At 39.1% G+C, this 27,662-nt stretch overlaps 1 protein-coding gene across 3 annotated transcripts in view; it reads right to left on the bottom strand.

The window, feature by feature from the left end:
- The window catches only part of PDE4D (phosphodiesterase 4D), a 928,932-nt gene that overhangs the window by 181,544 nt on the left and 719,726 nt on the right, over nt 1-27,662 (bottom strand). For all 3 annotated transcript variants that reach the window (XM_036761379.1, XM_036761396.1, XM_036761389.1), the window contains exon 5: nt 26,996-27,045. In XM_036761379.1, coding sequence (XP_036617274.1) covers nt 26,996-27,045 — 50 coding nt within the window. The remainder of the gene's footprint in view (nt 1-26,995; nt 27,046-27,662) is intronic.

Here is a 27,662-nt window from a genome sequence, read left to right on the forward strand (position 1 = left end):
GTGAGAGAGGGAGTGATTTTTCTTGAGGGTGTTCATTTGCAGAGAGGCCGGAAGAAGGGAAGGCTTGGGGATGGCAGTACCCCTTCATTGATAATGCATATAGATTTCCTTGTTCCTATGAGGGATTTGTCTTTCTGGTGTTTGAATAAATGTTTTGGTTTCGTTTTCAATGGAGAGAGTCTGTTATATCTTGCAATTCAAACCTACACCAGCATGTTCATAGCAGCCACTGTGGGTATGGCATTGATGATATACCAGTCCATAAAGCTATGTATCAGCCAAAAAGCATTTGTTAAGACCTTGCTATGTGCCGGGAACTAGGTTATGTACTGAGGACCGAAAGAAAAACAAAAACCTGCCACCTGCCCTCAAAAGGAGATCACAATCAAAGGGAAGACAACATGTAAATTATCTAGGTACATACAAGATATACACAGAGTAGATGGAAGGGGATCACAGATGGGAAGGACCAGGCACAAATAAGATTTACATTGGCTCTTTACAAAAGCCAGGATAGCTGAGGCTGAGGTGAGGAGCAAGAAGTTCTAGGCATGGGGCACAGCCAGTGCAAAGAACCACTAAATGTGGAGTCAGAAAGCTAGCGACACAACTTAGATAAGTCTCACTGAACATCAGCTTCCTCATTGGTCAGATGAGGCTTCTCCTCTCTTCCTCTTCTCCCTTCCTCCCTACCTCCCTCCTAGTATTCCAAGGTCTTTTCTAGCTCTAAATACGTGGATTCCAAGATCCTTCCTTTCTCTAAGCCTCTTTCTCCTCAACTGTAAAATGGAACCAATATTATTAACACTGCCTACAACCTCACATGATTATGAAGAAATTACTTTTAAATGTTAAAGACAGTATATAAATGAGAGCGATTATAATTGTTGTTAAAGAGTGAACATGGGAGGGGACGAAACAAGAGAAAGGAGTGGGAGGAAAAAGAGGGGTACGAGGCAAAGGAGAAAAGTAGAGAGAAGGAGAGAAGAATGTAGAAAAGGAGAGGAAAGAGGAGGATTTTAAAGGAAGAAGATGGAAGAAAGGGAGAGAAAGTTAGAGAAAGAAACGTTTACGTGTAGAACTTGAGAGCAAAGAGGACGTAGTAGAGGACCAAGAGCATTCCTTTCCTGATGTCATAGAACATATCTCTATATATCTTATCTGTTCTCTACTCACTCCAAGTAATAAAGTTTGTAACACTGAAAAGCACTATCATAATGTCTCATTTTTCTTCTCTTACGTAGTATGAAAGTATCTTAGAAATTCAAAGACTTCTCTAATATTTCCCAACTTCCTACTTGGGAATGGGGAATGATTTTGATCACATCTACATTGGCCAATGGACCAATCATCCAAGGCACCACTTTGTTGTCACTGGGTTTTCCCTCCACTGTGAGAACTGGTTGTTTGATTTGACAGAAGTGACTGGTTATTTTGGCAATGTGTGGACTCTGTCGTAGGCACTGGGGAAACAGTCCCAAATGTATTTGCTGACGCCTTTCCCCACTTCTTTCCACAACACAAACCACTTCCCTTTATTTGAAGTCATTTTTGCGCTTCTCATTACTACCACAGCTGTGGTGGTACAGGGATGGGGGTGTTAGGCTAAGCAGAGAGCAATTAAAGGAGTGCTCAGTCCAAGACTAGGGATGACACAACAGACTTGGCCCAAAGCAGAACAGAAAGAACACATCAAGTCTTTCTTCCTTTTCCTGAAATTGACAAAACCAAAAAGTGGAAGGGTCAACTAGATTATCAGAAAGGTTACATCAAAACTGAAAGGAAAAAGGGGAAGAATCTGAAAAACAATTATTAGAAAGCATGCACTACATAAACCATTGGAGGACACACACTGTTCCACACTGCTGTGAAGGTGATTGAGTCATTTCCTTGGCATGCTAGTAACCAAAACTTCAAGTGAAGCAAATATACGCCTTGGTGGCCAAGTAATAGGCCACCATGGAGTGAACTGTGATTGATCTATCAAGGGCAGCAAGGTCTTTGGACAGAATTTTACTGGAACAGAAGAAGCATGTGCTGCTGGTAAATACTGGTCAGTGAAACACAACAGCTTAAGCACTAATCAACCCAACCACACTTTTCCCCCCATGTTTTGTTCTTTTAAAAGTAAATTAAGAATACTTTCTCCCTCCTGATGCAAAAATAGAGAAGAGGTTCTCAACAGGAAGAACCTCAGTAGCTTGGTTTGTACTCGTTTTAAGCATTGCTATAAATTCTAAGGGCACAAGTAAGATCATAAGGTTCATTTTACAGATGAGGGAACAGAGTCATAAGAGTAATGTGGTTAACCAAAGATCACACAGGTCATAAGTAGTAGAGCTAGGGCTCAGATTGAGGTCCTCTTTTTTCTTCTTTTTCAATGCTTCCTTCTTTTTTCCCATCCTTTCTCCTCCTTTCTTTTCTTTTTTTATCTTCTTTCTTTCCTCACTTTCTTCTCTTACTTTCCTCTCTTCCCTTCCTCTTTTCCTTCCTTTCTTCATTCCCTCCCTTCCCACCTTCCTTCCCTCCTCTTTCTTTCCTCTCTCCTTTTTTCTCTTTCTTATTTTTCTTCTCTCTTTCATTCCCTCTCCTTCCTTTTCTCTCTTTTCTTTTTCTTTCTTCTTCTTTCTTTTTTCTTTCTTTCTTCTTTCTTCTTTCTTTCTTTCTTTCTTTCTCTCTCTCTCTTTCTTTCTTCCTTCCTTTCTTTTCTTCTTTCTTTCTTTCCATCCTTCCTTCCTCCCCCCTTCTTTCTTTTTGACCTATTATTTTAGAGGATGACAAGAGTGTCATAGCTCACCCTAAATCATCTACTTTAACTAGGATGATATGCAAAACAACCCAAAACAATCTGAATATTCCTTATGAATTAAAAAGACAAGGTGACTCTAGTTACAGAGAACACAGTACATTCTTCCAAGAAAGGGCTAAAATTATAACTCCTGATGAAAGTGAGAAAGTGGAAGAACAGTAGTACTGGACTACTGAATATCCTAAAAGGGAAGACAAAAGACTTTAGGAAGGTCATAAGATGGAGAGTCATCTGAAAGAAGACAGGATCATAGACAAAGCACCAGAAGGGATGTTGGAGACCACTGAATTCAACCCTCTTGTTTAGAGAAAAGGAAATTGAAACTCAGGAAGATTCAGTGACTTGACCATGGTCACAAAGATAGTAAGCATCAGAAGAGGAACTCAAACCCAAGTCTCTTAACTCCAAAGGCAATGTGTTGTTGTTTTTCCACTAAGCCTCTTCGGGTATTGTGGGCTGAATTTGTCTGATATGGGGTGGTGTTAATGTAGAGAAAGAAAGAAAGGAGAGGAAATTGCTTTTAAAAACATTTTTTAAAAATGTTAGCGAGGAAAAGGAACTGGGCAGAGCTCTCCATTACTCATTCTCAGAATCAAGCTCCCTAAACTTAAATATGGTTTAGCATCAGGAAGAGCATGTGCAAAGGACTGAGTCCCTATTGGCCAGTCGCCAGTTACACTATTACATCCATTCCACCTCATCCCCACCCCACAAAGTAGAAGACAAAGCACTTGTCCTCTTCTTTTGTACTTTATGACTTGTATCCACCCTCCCCCATCACTGAAGAATATAGATGTCAATTGTGGTGTTTGTATCTAGAATGACAAGTTTCTGGGGTTTTTTTATACAGTTTTATACAGTTTCAGTGGGTTTCAGAGCACCTACCAGTCAGCACAAAGGGATGTCAGCTAAAATTGAGTGCATCATTAGCCCATGGTTGTTGTCTAAGTAATTGAATGACAGTGGATCAGAAGGACATCAAGATCTAAGGTCAAATGAGTTTCAAATGTTGACTAAGTTATATGAATTCTACCCTATCCATTACGCCAAAGCCAAAGATGATAGCAAAGGATTCAATGCCAAGTTTAAAACAGGTGCCATAGCTACAGGAGTGGAGGCTCATCATTACTGTGCAGAGGCTGATCTTGATCCCTCTACTTGAAGTTACTCAAAGACTGTCCTTTAAATACCTAACGTCCAAATGAAACAATCCAATTTTACAAATATTTATTAAGGGTTTACTACACGCAAGACATTCTGAGCTGCTAGCCATGTCATACCCAATATATATTAAAGAAAAATGTGTACGATTATTAAAAATAACTAGACCTGTGAAAACTGGCAACAGGTCTATATGTTATAGTTTTAAAGAAGAGATTCTTAATATAGGGTCTGTGAACTTGTTTTCTTTTTTACTTTAATAACTGTTTCAAGATAATTATTTTCCTTTGTAACTTTATATATTTTATTTTATGCATGTAAAAACATTCTTCTGAGAGGGAATCTATAAGCTTTACCAAACTGCCAAAGAGATATGTGATTCAAAAAGTGTTAAGAACTTTTGGCTTTGTGAGTTTCCTGTGGCATCAAGAAGTTAAAGGGATTTACCTGTAGTAACTAATAATTAATATGCATCTGGGGCAGACCTTGGACCAGGTGTCCTGGTTCAAAGACCAGCTCTTTATTCACAAGACTAGATTGTACTGGGTCTTAACCTTGTTGTGAACTTCATAAGACTTTACAAGTGGGAGTAACAGTCAAAATAATGTGACATAAATGTGCCAAATCTGTGCTGTTTGTTAGAACACCACTGACCACGCACATAATTAGGATGAAATTTAGTAAAACTGCCAGAAACAAAGGCTTTTGAGAAGCAAGGCTTGAGATGAAACTTTTCTTCCCAGTTTTCACCTGTGCTATGACTGAAGAGAAATAAAGCCTCATGATACAGGGAAAGCAATAAAGTCATCAAACAGCTAAGAAAGACCAGAACCATGGAGAAGGACTGAGGAAAGAAACAAGGAATCACTTCAGGATTTAAGGGGTTCTTTGATAAAGAAAACTGAGCAAAATTCAACAAATAGAAAGGATTGACTGCAAAGTGGAGGAAAGAAAAGATATGACACCCTGCCCCGAGATATTCTAGTATAGAGAAATTTGTGTTCAACTGGGTCTCCTGAACAAAAATATGGCAGCAAGGGGCAAGTCAAACGCAGAATAATGAAGGTTCCAGAAAAAAAGATAATTAAATATACTTCCCTCTTCATTACAGAAAAGTTGGGGGGGGGGGGCAGGCTACTGGAACAGAAGCATGTTATAGTAGCAATTTAGACTTGAAGATTTTTCCCTCCCATTAATAGACCATGTGACTTGCCTGCATCACAGGAAGCCTAAGTTACGTGTGGTGGGAGGAGCTTCCTGACAGGAAAAGGAAGTTATGTCACAGGAAATACAGAGAGTGAGAGAGAGAGAGAGAGCGCAGTTATGGCTGCTAATGTGCTAATGGCTACCCTCATGATAGTTAGAACCTGAACAAGCTGATTTAGCTGTACTGTGAGTTTGTTTGGGGGAAGACCCCAGAGAGGTCCATGTTGTGATATTGTGTATGGAATGTTCTACTGCTCTGATAGACTGGTTAAATAGCTTGTGGGACATGGTCCTCTGGTGTCTGAATAAATGGTTTACTTCTTCTACCTGCTATGTGCAGAGTCTGGTATACTTTACGATACAGAACAACATAGGCATCTTGACAATTATCACCTACATTGTTATTATTACCTTACTGATACACATGTAAACACCATCAGATATAGTCACTGTATCTCATTTTCGCTAAATTGTTACTCTTTGCCACAAGGGAGGATTCAAGTTAGAGGGAGAAGGTACCACCCTGGTCTCTATGACTATGACCTAAGGACAAAATGTCTATAAAGATAGATCGCTAGTTTCAGTAATTTCATTTTAATAATTCAGTTTTACGGGAAATCTATGATGTATAGTTAGAAGAAATTAAAGGTAGGTAGTATAATATAGTTGACAGAGTGCTAGACCTGGAATCTGGAAGACCTGGGGTTTGAATGCTGCCTCAGGGACATATTAGCAATGGGAATCTGGGCAAGTCACTTAAACCCTCAGCCTCAATTTCTTCAGCCATAAAACAGGGATATCAATAGTACTAACCTCAGAGAGTTATATGATGAGGAAATGGTTCATCTATGTAAAGTGCTCTGCAAACACTGATGAAACTGTCAATCCAAATAGAAAAGCCTAAAATTCCTCCTTTCTGTGAAGAATCAATAAACTAATTGTTTTATAAGAATATTCTTAGGAGGGGGCTCGTTTGGGTGTTTGTTAAAAGGTGACTGTTGTGCTAAAGCACAATATATCAAAAATGTAAAAGACAAAATTAGATTAATGAGTGAATAAATGAATGGATGGATGAATGAAATGAAAGGTCTCTGACCTCTAGAAGCTTCAACACTCTCGATCACCTTTTACTTTTCATAGGTTAAACTTTTAAGAGTAAGGACACTTCCTACTCTTAGAATTATCCTGTCTCTTTAATTCTCTGACCTTTGTATTGTAGTAGGCAAAATAATAGGCACCTTCAAGGCACAGGAATAACAGACAGGCATAGACAAATGCCTCTGCTAACTTAGTGTGGGCTCTAGTAAAACTGGAAAAGGATTCCCAGCCCTGAGTCAGCCATATAATCAAAAGTCTCTGAACACGTTGCTCTCCCTAATATTTTGTTGCTGTAGGCAACCATCAACTCCACATGAAGACTCCTGCCAACTGGAGACGATGGCTGGCCGATAGAGCCAGGATTTTTCTTTAACTATTTGTTTCCCAGCCAAATTATAAATGCAGAATGGAAAATAGCATCAAAGCTAACCCATGCAATTCCAAACCAAGAAGTATAACAGTACCTTTCTATCATATGTAAATAAGTGTATTTTCTTTTAGTTAGGTTTTCTATAAATGTAGTTAGGGAGTAACGAGATAACAATCTATAAACATTTAAAAGAATTACAGAATTTTACGAGCTAGGAGGGACTTCTGAGATAGCCTTCTCATTTGACATGTGAGGAAACAGGCCTAGAATAGCGGAAGTGACTTACCCAAGGTCAAACACAGCTCGTTAGTGGCACAGTGAGAAGGACAGCGCAGGTCTCCTGGCTCATTATTTCCAATGGTTCTTCCACACATTTCAGACACTTGGTGACAGATGCAAAATGAAAGCATTTAAACAATGATGCCCCATGCCTCCTCTAAGAGATGATAGTTGAGGAAAATGGCCAGGATTGGTGCTATCAAGGCCAATTTTAAGTCAGCAAGGCTAGTGCTTGTCTATTCATCATTCCCATGACAGAAAACTGAGTCTCTTATTGTTCCTGAAAATAGTGCATACATTACTGAGTAAGGTACTCTCTAAGATCTGTAAAGTAATCAAAACCCAATTTAAATCTCCCCTACTTAATGAATCTTCTCTGATTTCCCCAGCTGGAAATGAGCTCTACCTCCTAGGAGCCTCATAGCCCTTACCGTCCACAACATTCACCTGATATTTACCACTTACTGTCTTTATTTTTAGGTTTCTTGTTTCCTCAAAGTCACTCGTATAAATTCCTTCAGAGTGGGGACCGTCAATCTTTTTATCACCCAGAATGCCTAACACAGTGCCTCACGTAGAGCAGTATTTGCTAGGTGGGCCTGAAGTCGGGAAGACTACTTTTCCTGAGTGCAAATCTGGCCTCTGACAATTATTAGCTGTGTGACCCTGGGCAAGTCACTTAACCCTTTTTGCCTCAGTTCCTCATCTATAAAATGAACTGGAGAAGGAAATGGCAAACCACTCCAGTATTTTTGCTACAAAAACAAACAAACAAACAAAAAAACCCAAATGGAGTCACAGAGTCAGAGAGGGCTGAAAATGACTGAACAAGCTGACTGTCTATCAGACTTGTCACTGTTGTTGAGTTGTTTCAGTCATGACTAACTCTCCCGTTACCCCGCTTGGGGTTTCCTTGGCAAAGATAACAGAGTGGTTTGCCATTTCCTTCTCTAGCTCATTTTGCAGATGAGGAAATGGAGGCAAAGAGGGTTAAGCAATTTGCCACACAGCTAGTAAGCGTCTGAAGCTGGTTTTGAACTCAGCTCCTCCTGACTCTAGGGCCTGCCCTCTATCCACTGTGCCACCTAGCTGCTTGTTGATCAGATTACGATGTTTATATTGATTACTGCAGTATAATAGCATCTTACTTATCTGAAAATCTCTTACATCACTTTACCTCAGATATTCAATGAGAACCCAGAAGTAAATTTGAAAAAAACATGTAATTGAATGGCTCAAGTATTTATTTCTTTAATAAAAGAGCTTCTTAAACTCATTGCTCACAATGATTAAGTATATACTCTTTACTTTTTACACACAGTCCTAACAAGTAGAGTTATTTGGTTTCCAAGAATACAGTGGATCATTAGAAGTCTTCCACTGGAAGGTGGGTGGGGGCACTGCTAGAGGGAGGCATAGTGACATTGGCTGCATGAAATAACAGCTAACCACCACTGCCAGCAGGATCAGGGTTTTCACAGCTTACACTTGACAGCTCCTCAGCTCATGGTGCCCTGGGGCCTAGGAATACAGACATGGAACAGAATATAAATGGCCTTCAGAAACTCAGCTGGCTTCTCTATTCACAATAGTCACTGGCTGCAGGAGTGATATCCCCTTGAGTCCTTCTACATCAGAGCCTTTGGAGCCTGACACAGGCAAGACAGGTCCTCCTGAAAGAGTCCCTCAAGAGAGCCAGAAACCCTGGAATGGGTGGTGGAAGTCCCTGCTAGTCTATCTATCTGTAAGCCAGTGAAGTGACGTGGACTTGTCTAGTTGCTAAGGGTGACAGCCAGTCAAGAGACAGGGCCCTGGATGAGGCAAACTAGGCTCTTATCTGACAGTTCTGCTTGAGAGATTTTGTCATCATAAGTTAGGAGAAACACCTAAGGAAAGAAAACTGACTCTCTCTGACAAAGGAGAAGAAAGGAAAACCATCATAATGAGATGCAAAAAAAAAAAAAAGTATAACAGTTTAGAGTTACCTAGTATGGGGTAGATCCAATCCAGCAACTTTTGATTAAGTATATACTTAAATATAAGACCAGGCACTAAATGCTGGAGCCGCAATGAAAAATGAAAAAAATTTAAGTCCTGCCCCTAAGAAGCTTATATTCTGGGCGGGGAGGGATGCAATGGGCAAACAAATAAGTATATATTTGACAATTTGGGAAGGGGAAAAGGAGAGTACTAACAACTATGGAGATCAGGCATCATTTCCGGTGGAGATAGGCCATGTGAGCTGAGCCTAAATATCAATAACCATGGAGATATTTTTGGCACAGTACAATAACTGATTACGCAGTATGGTGCAATGATGAGCCTGGGTCATCTACACAACGTTAAGACACATTAATGGGATTCGCAGTTTAAGAAAATATGGAAATGGGAAATGCATGTTTAGAAAGGCTTCTGTGAGGATGGTTAAGAGCCTCAAGGAGTAAGAAATACACTGCAATGGAAAGAGAGATGAATTGGGAATCAGAAGATCTGGGTTCAAAATCTGCACTTATAATGATGAGTAAGTTACTTAGGCTCTGTCCATCAGGTTCTTCATCTGCAAAAAGGGGGAGCAGGACTAGATGAGGGGACCCTAGAGTTTGCCCACTGCTCTGAAGCTAGGATCCTGTCTTTGTTATCTGGAGAATTCACTTAGTAAAAGACCTCATTCCTGAACAATGCTAGCTAAAGAGGCATTTCAGTATTATTACCATTTTGTAGATAATTGATACATAGAGACAAATTACTTTCTGAGGGTCACAAAGTAAACTAGTGAGAAATGTAGGGTTAGAACACAGAACTTAATCTATTTTTTTCTCTGATACATTATGAGGATTTTGTGGTTTCATCCATACCCAGGTTCATCTGAAATCCACTCACTCAAGTAGCACAATTGCCAGTCTTGGCAATTCTTCCTTAGTAAATATGTCACAGGTGTCCTTTCCTTACCTTTTCTTTCTTTTTTTTTAAAAAAAATGTTTATTTAATTTTTAATTTATGGAATAAAAAAAGAATTTCCATAACACAGCATAATAAAAAGATAATTGCACATGAAACTGCAAATCCATTATGTTCAACTTGCTATTCCTTTTTAAATATATAATAAAGTTATCATGTAAATTTCTTTTTTTCCCTCTCCTACCCCACTTTAGCAATGGCTGCCATTAGACACAAATATGTGTGTATGTATGTATATATATATAATGTATATGTACATATGTGTGTATGTATACATATGCATGTATATATGTACATGTATGCATATGTATGTGTATCTATCTGTATCTCTATTTACGTAAAATTATTCTATACATACTTCTATTTACCTTTTCAACTCTCAGTACCCTAGCTTGGTACCATACCCCTTCATACTAACACAACTGCAAGTTTCCTAATAAGTCTCCCTGTATCCAAACGTTTTTCATTTCTAGTCCATTCTTTACAAAGTTAATCTTCCTAAAACACTGCATGCAGTCATTCCTCCCCTTTACCCACTCTCAAACTTTCAGAGGTTCCCCAGTGCATATGGGTAAAAATCCAAACTCGTTGGCCTGGCTTGCAGGGCTTTCCATAGTCTCATTGTGGCCTATTTTTTCTGAACTTTTCCATGATGGGTGTAACTATTCAATTCAACAAACAGTTATATTATTCCTCTACTATGTTCAAGGTACTGGGGACAGAAAGAGAAAAACCAAATGGTTCCTGGCCTCAAAGAGCTTATATTTTATTGGTAGGAGTAACCAAGGAAAGCCTGCCATGCTCCTCACATATTTTGCATTAAGATGGACCTTTGGTGCTATAGTGGGCTTGGTTCCCTTAGACCTCCATTGCTCTTCTGAGAGCCAGAAGCAGAGAAAACCTGTCAACAGTCTGACTCCACCCCCAGTGTCTATGTGAAGACAGACTGGGCTATATTACACACAAATGCATGTTAAGCATGCAGGTGTAATCACCCTCCAATTAATAACTGTATTTTGTAATTGCATAGCAGCTTTCATCCAAAGATTTCAAAACACTTGGAAAATATTAACTTAGGAATCTCTTTTCAAATCCTGTGAAAGATATGTTCCATTCATTTTATGAGCTAAGAAACTAAAGCAACAAATAGTGGTGATCCTGTCAAAGGCCCATTGAAAATGGTATATATATATATATATATATATATATACAGGCTCAAAAGCCCAGCCATTCCAGGGAGCTCTTCCTCCAGTATGTTCATGTTTACAAAATTTTAAGCAAAGTCACTACTCCATTCATTCCCTTTGGTGAATTCCAAGGTTCCCAGCTCTCCGGCGTGGGCTCTGTTTGCAACCTGGAGATGCATGGAAAAGCAGTGATTCTGAGAAGTCATTATCATAGTGATTTCATTGAACCTCACTTTGTAGTGACCAACCTAAAGGAAACTTATAGGCAAATCAGGCAAAGAATAAAACAGCAGCTTGTCATCCTAATCTTTTGCATCCTTCGGAAACTATTATTGCTCAAACCTGTAGCATTGAAATGTTTCTCCAAAAAGGGCCACAAACCAATCTCTTTCCTGTTTACCTCTTCAGTCTTTTCTCACTCTCCTTCCTTAGAAGGACTGATACAACCCCAGATAGCTGAATCTCAGAGATATATGAGGGGCCTTCCCAATTTTTCTATGTGCTCACACAGTTTAAATCTCATGTGAAATAAATATGGCTCACATTTGCATGAGAAATGTCCATCAGACTATATTTGGCATTTTGGTGTCATATTGATTTTTTAACTGCCCCCATACTCTTCATCCCCTGTTTCTTTGATGTTGCATTTTGACTGAGTTTTTTTTGTGACTACTCCTTTCAATCTACCTCTTTTTTTTAATGGTATACAAATTAAATTCGAACAAAATGAACAGCACTCTCATATTGTTTCAAAATCAGGCATGTTCCTGTGATTTGCCTCAGATGGAAAGCAAAGCCTTCCAAAGGGAGGAAGTTTTAATTGCTTGCACATGAAAATATAGTGACTAAGTTTGTGTGCACAATTAGGAATTTAAAGATGCCAAAAAGAGCTGGCCATATCAACAGGCAGACATTTCTTCAGGCCTGTACAGTGGCTATTGCATAGAGACAACAAAACACAAACAGGAGATAGGAAACCATGTATGGCATGCGAAATGAAACCGACATTGCTTCCCTGGGCTTTCTCTAGGCTTAGCTTTCAATTCAAGAGGAGGTAGTTTCTTCATTTCTCATGTTCTAAGTGTCATGGTATACATGGGAACAGATGATGCTCAACCGTTCCTTTTCCTAGAAAAATACAAGCAAACCTTTTAAAATAAATATTACCAAGGGAGATAGGTCTCAGTCACTCTTGGATCATGAAGGTCTAAAGGCAGCACACGAATACAAGCCTTCTTTCCATATGGACAACAGCCCTGCCCAAAGACTCACCTTGCCACAACCATGGGAGTGTTCCAGCTACAGCAGTCACTGCTTAAGATCTGCTCTTACTCTTAACTGCCTTTGCAGTGAGAATGAAAGATCGCTGGTTTGGGAGTCAGAAGATCCAAGTTCAAATTCCATTCCTGTTGTTTAATTACCTACCTTTGGCCAAGTTAGAGAGTTCCCCTCTCTCAGTTTCCCCACCTATAAAATGAAGAGACTGGACTAATGACCTCTAAGATTCCTCCCAGAATGAAACTCCTAGGAATCTCTTCCATGGTCACTTTACGCCTTGTCTCACTCCCTCACCCGTATTTTGGCCCGTCGATATTTCATGGAAAGATGCCTATTTTTCTCTCCAGGAGCTGCTGCCTCTATTCTTCTTCCTTCCTTTTCCCAATCTCACTGCCTTGACTGCAAGAGTGTGGGGGGAGGAAGTAGTGGGGAGGGAGGAGGGCCTAAAGAATCCAGTTCTCACAGGAGATTTGAATGGAAGGAGCTACATCTCTGGTGTCCAAGCTGAAACTCAGACAGAGTTTTCTCTTAGACACAATGTTAAACATTGTAGCTAGGTTCTATAGTATGAGTTCAGCCTTATTGGTTAAATGGCCTTTTGTAGAATAGCTCTGAACCCTAAAAACCCTGTTCTGAATGTCAAACGAGGACATTTCAAACTTTGAGAATAAAACCTGTTTATAAACTGGAAACTTGGCTGTATTTTATTCTCAGAGACCTCAGGATATTAAAAAAAAGTCATTTTCTCATCTCTTTACTCCTATCTCTAACTACTACAAGGAAAACTAATTATCAATGATTTGTTAGACAGGGGTCAATTTATATTACTATTAAGCTACAATCACAGGAAAAACAAAAACAAAACGTATCCCTCTCTTTGATTCCTACCTCTGTAAGCAAATTATATGGCAAAACAGAAGAGGGGCCAACCTGGAGTCACAGGACTGGAATGAAATCCCTGTATCTGCCATTTACTATCTGTGTGACCTTGGAAAAGTCACTTAACTTCTCCACACCTCCGCCTCCTCATCTTTAAAATGAGGCCAATGAACTAGATGTCCTTTGAGGTTCTTTTAAGCTCTAGATGGCAGCTCTATGGCAGCCAGATGGCACAGGAGAAGATAGAGCAATGGAGCTGGAGTCAAGAAGACTTGAGTTCAAATCCAACTTAAGACACTAGATGTGTGACCCTGGGTAAATCACTTAATCTTTGTCAGCCTCAGTTTCCTCATCTGTAATATAGAGTTAAGAATAGCATCTACCTCTCAGGGCAACTGTAAGGATAAAATGAGATAATATTGGTAAAGCACTTTGAAAACCTTGAAGCACTATATAAATGGGAGTTATTATTATTGTTATTATTGAGAATGGGGCTTGGAGAACCCAGATAACATAGCCAGGAAGTACTTAAGAGAATAGCAAAAATTCGATGACAGCTCATATCTAGGGGATCTGATTTGGGGACGCCTCCACCGGATTCAGCTAAGCTACATTTCTGCCACTCTGAGAAAGTAGGTTCTCTCCTGGTTCTGCAGGTGAGAGAAGCCTATATGAGCAGCTGCCCAATTCTCTAAATCAAAGATCTTACTTGGGGCCTAATTTCTATAGAATTCTGTCCTAACTCACTAAATAAAGGGAGGGTAATGCAGCATTGGGAAAAGAGCGCTGGCTTGGGAGGCAAGCAAACTACGTTTAAATACTACTTTTGCTACTGGCTCCCTGTATGACTTGGAATCAAAGCATTCAATCTTTCTAGGTCTCAGCTTCCTCCTCTTTAGAATGAGTGGAAAGAGAGAGAGGGAGACATTGTATTTGATGATCTCTAAGCTTCTTTCCATCTTAAGCCTATAATTACAATTGTTTTTCCTTCTTTAATCTTCTCAGGGCTTGCTGTCCTCCACCCTTATTCCCAAGTTTACTTTAGGGAGTGTGGGGAAGTAGAAAGAACATTGGACTTGTAGCTAATATACCTGTAGACAAATCCTATTTCCACAATTTACCAACTACGTGACCTTTAACTTACTTAACACCTCTCTTTCCTCACATGTTTGGGGGAACAAAAGGATACTATCTACCTTGACCTCCTCACAGAGCAACTGATCAAATTAGTCTCTTCCATTCTCATTCTCCCTTTCCTTCTCCCTCTCCCTCTCCCCCTCCCTCCCTCTCTCTCTCTCACTCTCTCTCTCTCTCTATAATATATATATACATACACATAATGCATACATATGAATATACATATAAAGTATGTGTATATATGCGAACACATGCACACATATGTGTGTTCTCTAACTTTAATATACTCTAGCTATTTTTCATAAGGTCATAGATTTAAAGCAGAAAGGGACTTTGATCTAATGCTCCATTTCACATATGAGAAAACTGAGCTACAGAGGAGAGGAAACAAATAACTTTTTCAAGTTCACACAGTAAGTGGCAGAGACAGGATTTGTGCTCAGAGCCTCTGACTCTAAAACTGGATACCATCCTCCTGCACTGCCTCTGTTTTCTTCTCTCTTGTGCAGCTGGACCCACATATCATTCCCCTTAGGGGTCTTAGTTTTCTCTGTATACCTCGGCACAAGCACAGTGCCATGCACATAACCGGCACTCAATAAACGATTATTGATTATGATGTGCATAATACAAATAAGAGGTATCTATAACTCAAAAGCTTCCCTTAAAATGGCTAAGTGAGAGAAATAGTATAACTATTATCATTCCTACTTTATAGATGAGGATATTGAGGTTCGGAGAAGTTCTGTGATATGACATGCCTAAGGACACAGAACTACTAAATGGCTGAATTTGAAACCAGGCCTTCTCAGTCCAAATCTCCTGCTCTTTCCCTCACTTCATGAACTCTCAGAATTCCCCAGAAGACATATACAAAGGGAGTGTCTCATTTCATAGGAAGGAGGATTTTACTCTTTCTATGTAAATATCATAAAAATAATCAGAGAACCTAATTAAAGCATCTGTTTTATGTGCCAAGGCCCAACATTTCTAGCTGATTTATATAGACATCATCCCTGTTTACATTCTAAGAGGGAAGACATCCATGTGGTAGTGCGTCAAAAATAATAGCAAAAGACAACAGAATTAAAATCCTTAAAGCTCGAACAATAAAACAATTCACAGTGTGCATGTCAAGGGTGGTTACGTTTGGGGGTTGGTGAGGCAAGGAAGTAGCCATGGAAGTTTCGTGCCCAGACAGGGCGAGACCAAGAGAAGCAATCATAAACACATGTAGGACGCTGAGGTACATATGCCATGAGAAGAAGGGAAGGCCTCACCATGGAATGGAGGTGATCCTGGGTCTGCAGAAGCTAGGACTGCAGAGCATAAACTCTGGTACATCCTCTGGAAAAATGTCAGCTTCAAGAAGGTACAGACCCCTTCCCTTTTTGTCTCTAGAGCCCCAATGCTTAGCACAGTACCAGGTACACAAGAGGTACTGAAGGAATGCTTGGTAAATTATATAGAATTGAATCCTACCAAGATGGAAAAAGTGTGCATCTGGCAATAGCAACCTTAGTGTGTTGGTCAGCTGAGCCAACCTAGTCAAGGAAAGAGTCTTATCAGCATAACCTTAGCTACTGGGTAATTGTATGGAATCTGCTTTCATAGAGGGAGTCCCTGGATACAGTGAAAAATATGCTGAAATTGGGGTCAGAGGAGCTGAGGTCAAATTACAGCTTCGTGATATTGGGAAGGTCACTTAATCTCTCTCTGCCTCAGTTTCCTTATCTGTAAAAGGAGGGGGGTAGACTAGATGGCTTGTAAGGTCCATTCCAGCTCTATATTTATGATCCAATGAACATCTGTGAGATCAACAAATCCTGCCTGTGTTGCTTCCTACACCTGTGTGACCCTTAGAAAAAAATTTCACCTTTCTTTGCCACAGTTTCCTCATCTTTAAAATGAGGGAGTTTGACTATGAGATCCCTTCCAACTCAAGGTCTGCAATCCCATGGTCCTATGGTCCTTTAAGTGCTGAAATAAGCATGAGGCACAAAATTACTCACCAGCCTCCAGGCTTTAAAAGACAAAAAATATCTTCATTTGTGCCAGTGAATGGCTGACCAAGGCAACTGGTGAACTTAGGACTGTCATTTCCAGCAACTCAAGTGACCTTGGAAATTGAGCAAGAAGTCTCGCTTTGGTCAATTCTCCAAGAGTGTTGCAACCTCTGAAGTACTCAGTATTTGAAGAGGGTGGCTTACTCCAATCTTATCTCCCACAATGGTTAGAGTTGGTGGGTGGTGGGACAACTGTAGTCATGCTGACACATATGTGTCAGGAGAGAAGATTTCAAAGTCAGGGAGTACTCTAGTTGGAAGAGACCTTGAGATGTCATGTAACCTATGATGGCTTTGAGATTTGTATTCCTTTCCCACTCTCCCCCTCCCTCTTCACCACCACCCCCATCATTCCTTTCCCCCCAGCCCTACCCGATGCACACAAAGAATCACCAAATACTGGAGCAAAAATAGATAAACCAGATGCCATCCAGTTCAGACCATTTTCCAAAATATGAATTCCTTTGATAATAGCACAAAGTCTCTCCTTGAAGCCACCTGTCCATAACTTCCACTCACTTGTCTTAGTTTTACCCTTTGAGGCCAAGTCTAATCCCTCTTTTATGCAGCCTTTCAAATATTTGAAGACAGCAATCATGCTTCCCTTTGGTTTTCACTTCTTCAAGCTAAATATGCCTTGCTCCCTCATCTGATCCTTTTGTATGGCCTGGCAGATGTGGGTTGTTCCAGAGAAGAGGAGAAAGGTAACCTATAAGCAAATGACTTCTGAGATGAAGTGTGTCATTTTAGAAAGAGGAAAAGGAAAGAAGGAAGAAAGAAAGAAAAAGAAGAAGAAAGGAAGGAAGGAAAGGAGGAAGGGAGGGAAGGGGAGAGAAAGAAAGAAAGAAAGAAAGAAAGAAAGAAAGAAAGAAAGAAAGAAAGAAAGAAAGAAAGAAAGAAAGAGAGAAAGAAAGAAAGGAAGGAAGAAAGAAAGAAAGAAAGAAAGAAAAAAAGAAAGGAAGGAAGGAAGGAAGAAAAAGAAAGGAACAAAGAAAGAAAGAAAGGAAGGAAGGAAGAAAGGAAGAAAGGAAAGCTTAACATAGCCATTTGGCTGTTTTCAGTATTTTCTAAGGGAGTGAAAGAAGAGAGTGAACCTCCCTATTTCTTTATACAATAAAAATTCTTAATGCAAACATCAATCATTGGAAGAATACAGAAAACAGCAGGAAAAAAATTGGACAAAGAGCCATTTGAATTGTTTTGCCCCACCACAGTCATTGTGTTTCTCAGCATGTTGTGTGTGCAGAATACTTTGTAAGTAATAAAAAAAAAAGGGTGGGAAATTTTGTGGATAAAGAGAGAAATTAAAGAATGCATTTTTTTTTAAAAAAAAAGCAACTTGGTACTACGTCAGAGAAGACAAAAAGTACACAGTAACTAAACATCAAATTTCCCAAACTGCCCCCTCCACAGAGAGCCGGCACATGATACTTAATTTTCTTTCTTTGTGCCTAGGAGGAGAGGATAAACTCATCCAATTAGAACCAGGCACATGTTTTGAATGACGATGATGATGACGAAGGTGATGACGGAAATGACAGTGATAATATTGTCACCTTGTATATATTTTCAACAATCTCAAAATATTTTACACATATTATCTCATTTATCCCAACTGCCTCATTTTGTTAAGTAGAGGTTAGAAACCATCATGCACATTGTACAGGAAGTCTTGGTGCCTTCTCAGCTACAAAATGAGCCAGTGGCTACAATGAAAGCACGAAGGACTCTGGGTCTAATAAGGCTATGTTCCAACTCTGTGCCATGTAGAAGGTATAGCAAAAGTATGGAAGGGAGTAAAGCCCAAGCCCCCAAGCAAAGTAATGTCTCTGGCTAGTTAATCAGTAAGTAGGAAGCTGATTTTAAAAAATGATAATAATAAACTGTTCAGTCACAAGCTCAGGAATGCACAGATATAACTTCATTCTCTTTACCATCTCCATGCAGATGATTCTCAGTTCTCAACATCTAGCCCTGATGCCTCTTCTGACTCCTATTCCCACATCACCAATGATCTTCCAGACATCTCTACCTGGGTGTCCTGTAGGCATCTCAAACTGAACATATCAGAACATTGTCTTCTCATTGCCTTCCCTCCCCCAACAGACCCTCCTCTAAACTTTCCTATTTCTGTTGAGAGTGATACTGTACTTCTGGATACCCAAGTTCACATCCCAGGAGTAATCATTGACTCTGGACTTTCAATCATCATTTATGTATAATCAATTGTCAAATCTTGTCCATTCTACCTTCAGTAATATCTCCTGCATTTGTCCTCACTCATGTGGGCACAACACTAGTTCAGGACCTCATCATCTCTGCCAGGATCACTGTAACAGTTTTCTCTTGGTCTCCTTACTTCCAGACTTTCACCTCCCTAATCCACCCTCTATATAGTGATCAACATAATTGTCCTAAGCACAGATGTGTCCCTGACACTTCCCTGCTGAAGAATCCTCAATGGCTCCCTAAGAGTTGTTAAGTTAGAATAAAACTCCTCAACTTTGCATTTAAATCTCTTCACAGCTTGGCTACAGACCAACTTTCCACACTGATTTCATTTTACTTCTGCATATACTATCTATAGTCTAACCAAATCTTCTTCCTGTTTCCTGAACTTGGCATTCCTCTTTTACTTCCATGCCTTTAGGGTGACAAGCTTGTTCCTCATTCATTCCTGGTCCACTTTCCTCTTTCACCTCTATCTCCCAAATCCTTGCTTTCCTTCATGATTCAAATCCCGTACCATTTCTACCCAAAGCCTTTCCTGATGCCCCTAGTTGTCAGCACTGCCTTCCCCTTATAAACATCTGGTAGTTTCTCATCTGTGTACGTGCTAGAGACCCCCAGCATTTGCTCATCTGTGTACATGTTACAGTCCACCAGTGGAATGTAAGTTCTTTGAGGACAGGGCCCACTTTTGGTTTCATATTCCAGGATACAACTAGGATAGAACTTTGAAGATAACATGGGTTTCCCAGGTGCTGGTTGAATTGATAGCTCTTCCCACAGGCCAAAATTTCAAAATGCAAATATAAAATATCCCATGATCATAATCATTAGATTTTCAAAGTTCTTCCCATATGACCTAAGACCTCCTAGTTTAGTGCTAAACCTCAGAGGCAGTAGGGCCAAATTAAGGTAAATAATAGCTTACAACCCAGTCATCTACATTTATACAAACCTTCCCAATCTGCCTAACGTATATCTCATTTGATTCTTACCTGTTGAAGAGGATAAAAGAAAAACTATCTCACCCATTTTACAGATGAGGAAACTGAGGCTTGGAAAGGAGAAGTGAATTTTGATAGTCCCTTAGCTGTCTAATGACTGCTGGACGTGCGGTCGAGACCCACATCTTCTGAAGACAGAGCTGCTTTTCTTTCCATTACAATCCAACTCCCTAGTAGCTTTATAAGACTGAGATGAAACAACATGGCACCATAGACCCCAGAGAATTCCCATGTATTTGATGCTGAGCTAATTAACCATTAATTCTATGCAAAATGACACATGAATGTGGCTTTATTTTATGTTTAGTCAACAACTCCACAAGGTTGCAGAATTGCTCCTGTTTCTCTTTCCAGTGAGACTGTCAATGACCTTGGTTTACCTGTCTTCCATCAGGGAACAGGCCATTATCTCATACTGGGTCCTTCTCTCCCCCACCACAGTCCCAGGTCCCAGAGGTTTGGTCAAGGGAGAGCAGCGATGCTTTATGAAGAAATTTATCAAAGAACGAGAGAGCAGAAAACTGCCATTTACAGAGAATCACCTCCCCGGATAACTAACCAAACAATACCTTCTCACATTTATATGGTATCTCATGCCTTAAAAAGTACTTTGTTATGGAAATGCTTGTTTTATTCCATAAATTAAAAAAAAGTACTTTCCTCACAACAATCCTGTGAGGCAGGTAGCACGTGTTACTATTCCCATTTTAGCATTGAGTAAACTGAGGCCCAAGACAACAGATGAGTTGTGTAGTCACTAAGCTGGTAAATATCAGAGCCTAGTTTGGAATTTGAGTTCAAGTTCTTCATCCACACTGTCTCTCATAACAAAACCCTGCTATAGCTAGGTCCCAATCAGAGTGAATAATTAATCCCATGAAGTGTCCAAATTATTTGAATTCACACTGCATATTTCCATTGCACTTGAATTAATTATCATATTTTACATAATTATAACTTTGAATAATCCAAATTCAGGTACATGTGACCACTTCTTGACAATCTCAAATCAATTATCAGATACAAACTTTAGAGGAATTCTCACCTGAAAGAGTCTGGGATTTAATTGTTTTGGCATTAATTAAGGAAATTCTTTAACAAGCCAAAAAAAATGTGCTTCACTCTGAATTCATTCATTCATCTTCTCTGTAGTCAAGGGCTAAATGTCTCTTGCCCAATCAGGGCTGAGTATTAGGGGCTCTATCACACTTCTCTTTTAAAGTGATACACACTATTCTGCTTGGATTATATCTGTGGCTCTTAATTTTGTTTCTCTCTCAAGAAACTGCTGCCATTTTTATTATCACATGTGAAGCTACGCTGCTGTCCTCCTCTCTCCCTCCCAAAATGAACCAGATAGTTCAGATAGTTTAGACATAAATGAAAAAAAAAAACATTTTTCCTGAGACTGTTACAGTCATTTGGTTCCCGGTCAAGAAGTCACTAAGTTTTTTGTTTTGTATTTTCTAAGTAATGCAACTCTATTTACTCAAAAAATCTATTTCAAAAAAGTCAGCTCCTTCCACTTAAAAACCATAGAATATCTTTCTTGTCCCCACAACTAGAGATATGACAAAGATCATAGATATAGAACTGGAAGGGACCCCACAGGCCATCTGGCCCAACTTTTTCACTTTGCAAATGAAGTAACTGTAGTCCAAGTTCATGAAGAAACTTGACTGAGGTTATCTAAATAGCAAGAGTCAGATATACGATTTGAATCTAAGTCCTCCAATTGTAGAGGCAGGGCTCTTTCCAATGCATCAAGCTGCCTCCCTAATTGCAGAGTCACAACAAAAACAATTAAACCCCAAACCTTATGCTCAAATAATAAACTTGGTTAAGTATATTGAAATAGGTTTGTCATCAGTTTTTTTGTGATGGAAGTCCAAACCAAAAAGTAAGCCTAAATACGTGATGTTTCCTTCCAATAGAATGCTGGCTGGTTGAGGGCAAGAATAGCTCTGCTTTTGCCTTTGTGATCCCCCTAGCACAGTGCCTGGCAAACAGCAGTAGGCACTTAATAAAGGCTTGCTGACTTGAATGGTTCCTGGTGTTTGGTGACATTTAGAACAATACTTTCATGGCACTGGTTTGTTTCCGTGTCCTCTTTCTTCACTCTAAGTCCTTTAGACATTTTATCATGGTAGCTCATGTAGTCTCCTCCTACAGACTTTTCTGATTACCTCTCTTATGTCTTTGCCATTGCATGTTATTATTACCTGTCTTTCCCGTATTTATAAAACCTATCTTTTCATCTCTGATCTCATTTTACCATCAGACATTCAGGCAGTGTGATATAGTGGGACAAGTATTAGAACTGGGTTCCTGCCTCTGACATTAGCCATGGAACCATGGGCAAGTCATGTAACCACTGTGAGCCTCAGATTCCTCATCTGTAAAATGGGGATAAATAATATTTGCATTACTTACTTCATAGAATTGTTTCAGGGAAGTTCTATGAAAACATGAGGTTTTGATTTTTTTAAAAAATCACACCAAGATTATCATTGGGGAAGGGGAGAGAAAGAAAGGGGGGTACATAATAATATCCTAATAGCTTCATACTTCAAATATTTATGGTTTCATTGGTGTGAATACTTCCTCTCTTGACATAGACTACTTGATAGATGGTGTTCCAGAGTTGTCATGGGCAAAGAAGCACCTTACTCTGAATCTAGGCCTATGATGAACCTATCTGTATGTAACTAGACTACTCCTCTAATGATAGGCCCCAAACTCACACTTTACCAGTTTAGTAGAAGATGCCAGAGCTTCTGATCTGCTGGTGTAACAACAAGGTTGCTAGCAGCTGCTGTGGGGGTGAAAGACCCAACAAGACCAGCAATAACAGCTGCCAGCACAGGTTCTTTGATCTGGTTTTCTAAGGAAGGCAACTTTAAGGGGTTAACAATCTCACTGTAATCAAACATATATATATATATATATATATGTATATATATATATCACTCACTTAGTTCAGTAGGAAAAGCCAGCACCCTGAACCTCAGAGCAAATACAAACAGGAATTACAAACATACACTATATAACAGAGCAAATAAACATGAATCAACAAACAGATTTCTGACAAAATCGCAATATACAGTTACCAGAGAAGCACCAATACACCAATATCTGGGCTTTTTTCATAACTGGGGGCTCTTAACAATGGCTATCCAGGGTCTCCACACCAACACTCTTCCAGTGAGTGAGAGCCCCATACAAATTGCTAACCCCTGAGTTTATATACCTTTCTTAGGGTCCAAAAGCTTCACATGTAATCAGCAAAAGAATGTGGGCCTGGGGCTTAGCACCTAGAAAGACTTAATCGAAGGCACTTGATTACTTTAGCATTCTAAAACAGAAAACAGTAAAAAAAAAAAAAGTCCCACCTTAATTAATATTACAGCTGGCATAGTTAAGAATCTAGTGTCACTTCCACTATTTAACTTTAATGGGAGAATCTATCTTAATGCTGAGTTATATATTAGATGTGTTGAATTTGAGATGCTGATCAAACCATCCCAGTGGAGATCTTCAAAAGGCACTTGATAATGCACTAATTCAAGAGAGGGACTAAAGAGAGATATATAGATTGTGGAAGCATCTTGGAACATACCCCAGCTCCAGATTCAGAGGAGGTGAGTTCAGATCTTAGCTCTGACAATTCCTACCTGTGTGACCCTGAGTAAGTAATTTACCTTCAATTTCCTCATCTGTGAAGTGAGGGTATTGGACTAAATGGTCTTTGAAGTCCCTTCCCTCCCTAGAGCTGAGATGATCCTATCTAAAGAGAAAAAGCAGGAACTGGGCTAAGTGATTTCTAAGGTCCATTCCAGCTCTAAATCCAAGATTTTATTCCATTTAGCATAATTGCCACTGTATGTTCCATATCTCTACACCTGTGAAGAGTGAATAAGCCATGCATTTATATTCTCTGTGGAAAAACATGGATTTTTAAAGTCAAAGATCAAAAGCTTCGCATTGGGCTCTCTCATACTTGCTCTTCCCAATTCCCACAACCCTCACCTCATCTCTGCTTTCCTCTCATTTCTCTCTCTCCACACACACACACACACACACACACACACACACACACACACACACAACAAGTATATTGTATAAATATTTTTTTTTAGTTCTTTAAGGGTCTAGAGCAAGTAATATATGCATATAATGCACTTTTATATAATTTACAAGTCAACGGTGCTTTGTAGATTCTGAGAAGTCTGTTATATAAATAGAAAGGACTTTGTTCTAACCTGAGTCAACATGGTGTAGCAGAAAAACTATTGTACTATGAATCATCCTGAGACCTGAGTTTTAGACTTGTTTCTGTTACTAACTGGCCATGTGACCTTGGTTATGTCCCTTTGTTTCTCAAGACTTCATCTCCACATCTGCAAAATTAAATGGTTGGATTAAATGTTACTCTCCAGCTCTAACATTCTATGAATCTATGAAAAACACTGCACATCTAGAACCACGTATCTCCAGCAACCTGTTACTTCCAAACAATGTAATGATAAGCTGATTCATTTCTCATTTGGGCGCCATCTCCAGACATCCTGATCTATATCTAGCCAGGGTTCAGATGCTTTCAGAGGAGAAAATGAGTCTGATGACTTTGCACAAGCCCTGTCTCACTTAAATCCAATTCACTTGCAAGTCATGGCATCACCTTCCTGATGTCATGGTCCTCTTTGAGAACAAAGGATTAACATCTCTCATTTTGAAAGACACCTCTTAAAGCAGGTTCTAATAGGTTCCATAATCTTATTTATCTTAATTTATAAAATATTTTTATATTTATATTTTATTTATTTATTTTAATAGTTATAAAAATGTTTTAACAGAGGGAGCCTGGTGTTGGGCAACGAGCTGTAGATTCAGAATTAGTAAACCCAAATTCTCTTTTTGATCCTGCCACTAACTAGCTGTGTTTTGACGTTTAGCCTTTCTGGGTCTCAATTTCCTCAACAGTAAAATGGAAGTACTGGATAGGATCAAGGGTTCTCAACCTAGGGTCCTTAAACTTAAAATAAAAATTATTTTGATAACTGTATTTTAGCACAATTGGTTTCCTTTGTAATCCTATGCTTTTTATTTTATTTAAAAATATTATTCTGAAAAGGGGCCCATAGGCTTCCTTAGACTAACAACCTCCCCCTCCCAATTCTCACCCGCCCACCCACCCACAGGCCATTATGTTACAAATCCTTGGATTAAAAGCTCTCCAAGGTCTCTTTCTGTTCTAAAATCTAATGATGCCTTAATTATCAAACAAAGGAAGAAAGGTGTGAATGCAGTGTATTTGGGAGTTTGTTATTTGAAGATTGTTATTAGTTATCACATCATAGGATATCGTAGAATGGACAAATGATGATTTTTGTTGGTTAAAATCAGTCAAGAAAGAGATGCTCAAAAAACACTGTCTTCAAAGAACCATGGGGGCAATTTGAAATCAGGCTGGCACTGCTTGAGGCCATCTAGACTAGAGCAACCACCATGAGTTGTTCATCTTCTGTTCTTTGCTGCCCCCTCATGTTTCAACACATACTTTAATTTTTTTACTCCTATCGTAGACCAACACACGGGTGTCTTCTTGCTTTCTACAAAAGCACATTCCTCAAATATCATGTGTAATACTTAAAATAATAATAATGAATAATAATAACAATACTCTGTCTTAAAACATACAAGGGAAGCTTCATGTTTTAAATACCTCTAATATTTTCTAGCTTCTAACAAAACTTTCTTTCAGATCCTTTATTCACTCTTAAGTTATAGATGACTGAGTACACATAACAGTCTCACATTTTACCTCAGGAGAGAATTTAGAGGTGTGGCATGAGGGGCTCAGTCCCTTAAGTCATAGTGGTGGGAAGCACTGTTTGGGCACCTACCTACAGGACAGAAAGTTAGCCATGCCAGGACCTCAGTAAGTTCACAACAATGGCCAGTACCCCGGACCTACATAACAAACAGGCTCCTTTTACAGTGAGTGAGTGAGTGAGAGAGGGAGAAAGAGAGAGAGAGGCACAATCCTCTCATTTTAAAGATAAGAAAACTGAAGCCCTCACATAAGAAGTAGATCATTGAAAGGCCACATTAGAAGGAAGTGGTAACCAAGATAATTGGGATTTGAACCCAGGTCCTTGAATTCCAAATCAAGGATTCTTTCCACCATGCAATCAACACAATTATTCATTTGGGGGGGGGGAGGGGAGAAATGACTTGCCTAATGTCACACAGCTATTAAGTGTGTCAAGTGTCTGAGGCCACATTTGAACTCAGGTCCTCCTGACTCCAGGGCTGGTGCTCTACTCACTGCGCCACCTACTTACCCCAACACAATTATTCTTTAGCAAATAGGAGGGACCTCTGTATTCTGTCCCAATAACATGTCCTTGATGCCTATAACTATTACTCCTCCTTATAAACAAACAAAAACCTCACTTGGACTTATTTTTATTCATAATTGCTATAGACATAAATTTCTCATAAGTCTAAAAATATGAATGCTATGATTTGAGATCTATAATATATAGCAAAAGAACACTGATATTATTCCATAAATTTCTAATAGCAAAAGAAAATAACAAGGATTCAGAATCTGATAACTTAACAAGGACTTTAAATGAAAATACAGGCAAAGGCCTCTGATAAACCCCTACATGGATCAGAGGTCTATCTGAATCAAGTTCTCTCACACACTAATATATACTTGGAAGACAATAATACAGTATTTCATGGTTGTACACTAAATGTCACCAACTTAAACCTTGCTTATAGTCTAAATCTCTTAACCTCTGAAGACCCAATCCCAGAACAACCTAAAACACTACCTTCTACTACCCAGATGTTAGATATCATCAGCATAGCAGGAAAACATCAAGAGGAGGGACATTTGTTTTTTGACACACCAAGTCTTCTGCTCATATGCTTTTATTAAGCCAAAATCCCTCGTAGTTCAATACTTATCAACATAAATGACACCAAGACTAGACATATCATTTTAGAGACTAACACTGATACTGTCTCTCAAAATACAACTGTTGGAAAGCCAGCAGCAATTATTGCAACATGGAAGGAAAAAGAAAATTGCACCTATAAAGAATTTCATTGAACAAGTATTCCCAAATACCACCTTCTAAGGAAACAACTTGAGCTGACCAAATAGTAAAAAAAAAAAATAATAATAAAGCAAGAAGGAAGTGGCTTTTTGCTTTTAGTTTTCAAGAATTGCAGTATAATTTTTTTTACACCAGTTTTTTTGGAGGTCAAGTGTCTTTCTATATACCCTATTTTAGATCCAAAGAAATTAGTCTTACCTGTTATAGTTGCTTTGTTGATGGATGGTTGGTTGCACATGGGTGATCTTCTGGCGGAAAGAAAACAAAATTAAGGATTAAATATGTGGTAAAAGGCAATTTGTGTGTTCTCTGAGTCATTTCAATGATAATATTTTAGTTTAAGAATTATGTTAGCATACACACACTGGGACTAGAATACATAGGCTTGCTTAAATGATGCTTTCTCTTGTAGTGAGTAAAGTCCCTGTTTGATTTCTACGCTGCAGTTCTTGTTAGGCATGAGAGAATAGGAAAATATTAGGTCCTACAGTGCTAGACATACGGGGAAAATCAAAAGCTACTGTACTTGTCATCTAAAGACTTGGTGGAGGGAAAACTGTTATCATTGGCTTCATTCTATAATAAATGTTGGTTAAACTCCATTCAATTGAGGCAGAACCCAGAGAGAAAATCTAGAATTTCTATTTATATATAAAAAAAACCAGAGTAGGCCCCAGAGTGCTTCTATACTACTGACTGGTACTAACCAACTTCCTTTTTTGTAAATTTTCACTAGTGCTTTGATATTAGTGTGTATTCATTCATTTGGTTATTAAACATCTATTAATGCCTACTGTGCCCAGGACACTGTGATAAACCTGGGGGAAATATGTTCCAGGGAAGTTATTAAATGTAATTCTATCTG

Source organism: Trichosurus vulpecula, chromosome 1, assembly GCF_011100635.1.
Source record: "Trichosurus vulpecula isolate mTriVul1 chromosome 1, mTriVul1.pri, whole genome shotgun sequence".
Classification (NCBI taxonomy): Eukaryota; Metazoa; Chordata; class Mammalia; order Diprotodontia; family Phalangeridae; genus Trichosurus; species Trichosurus vulpecula.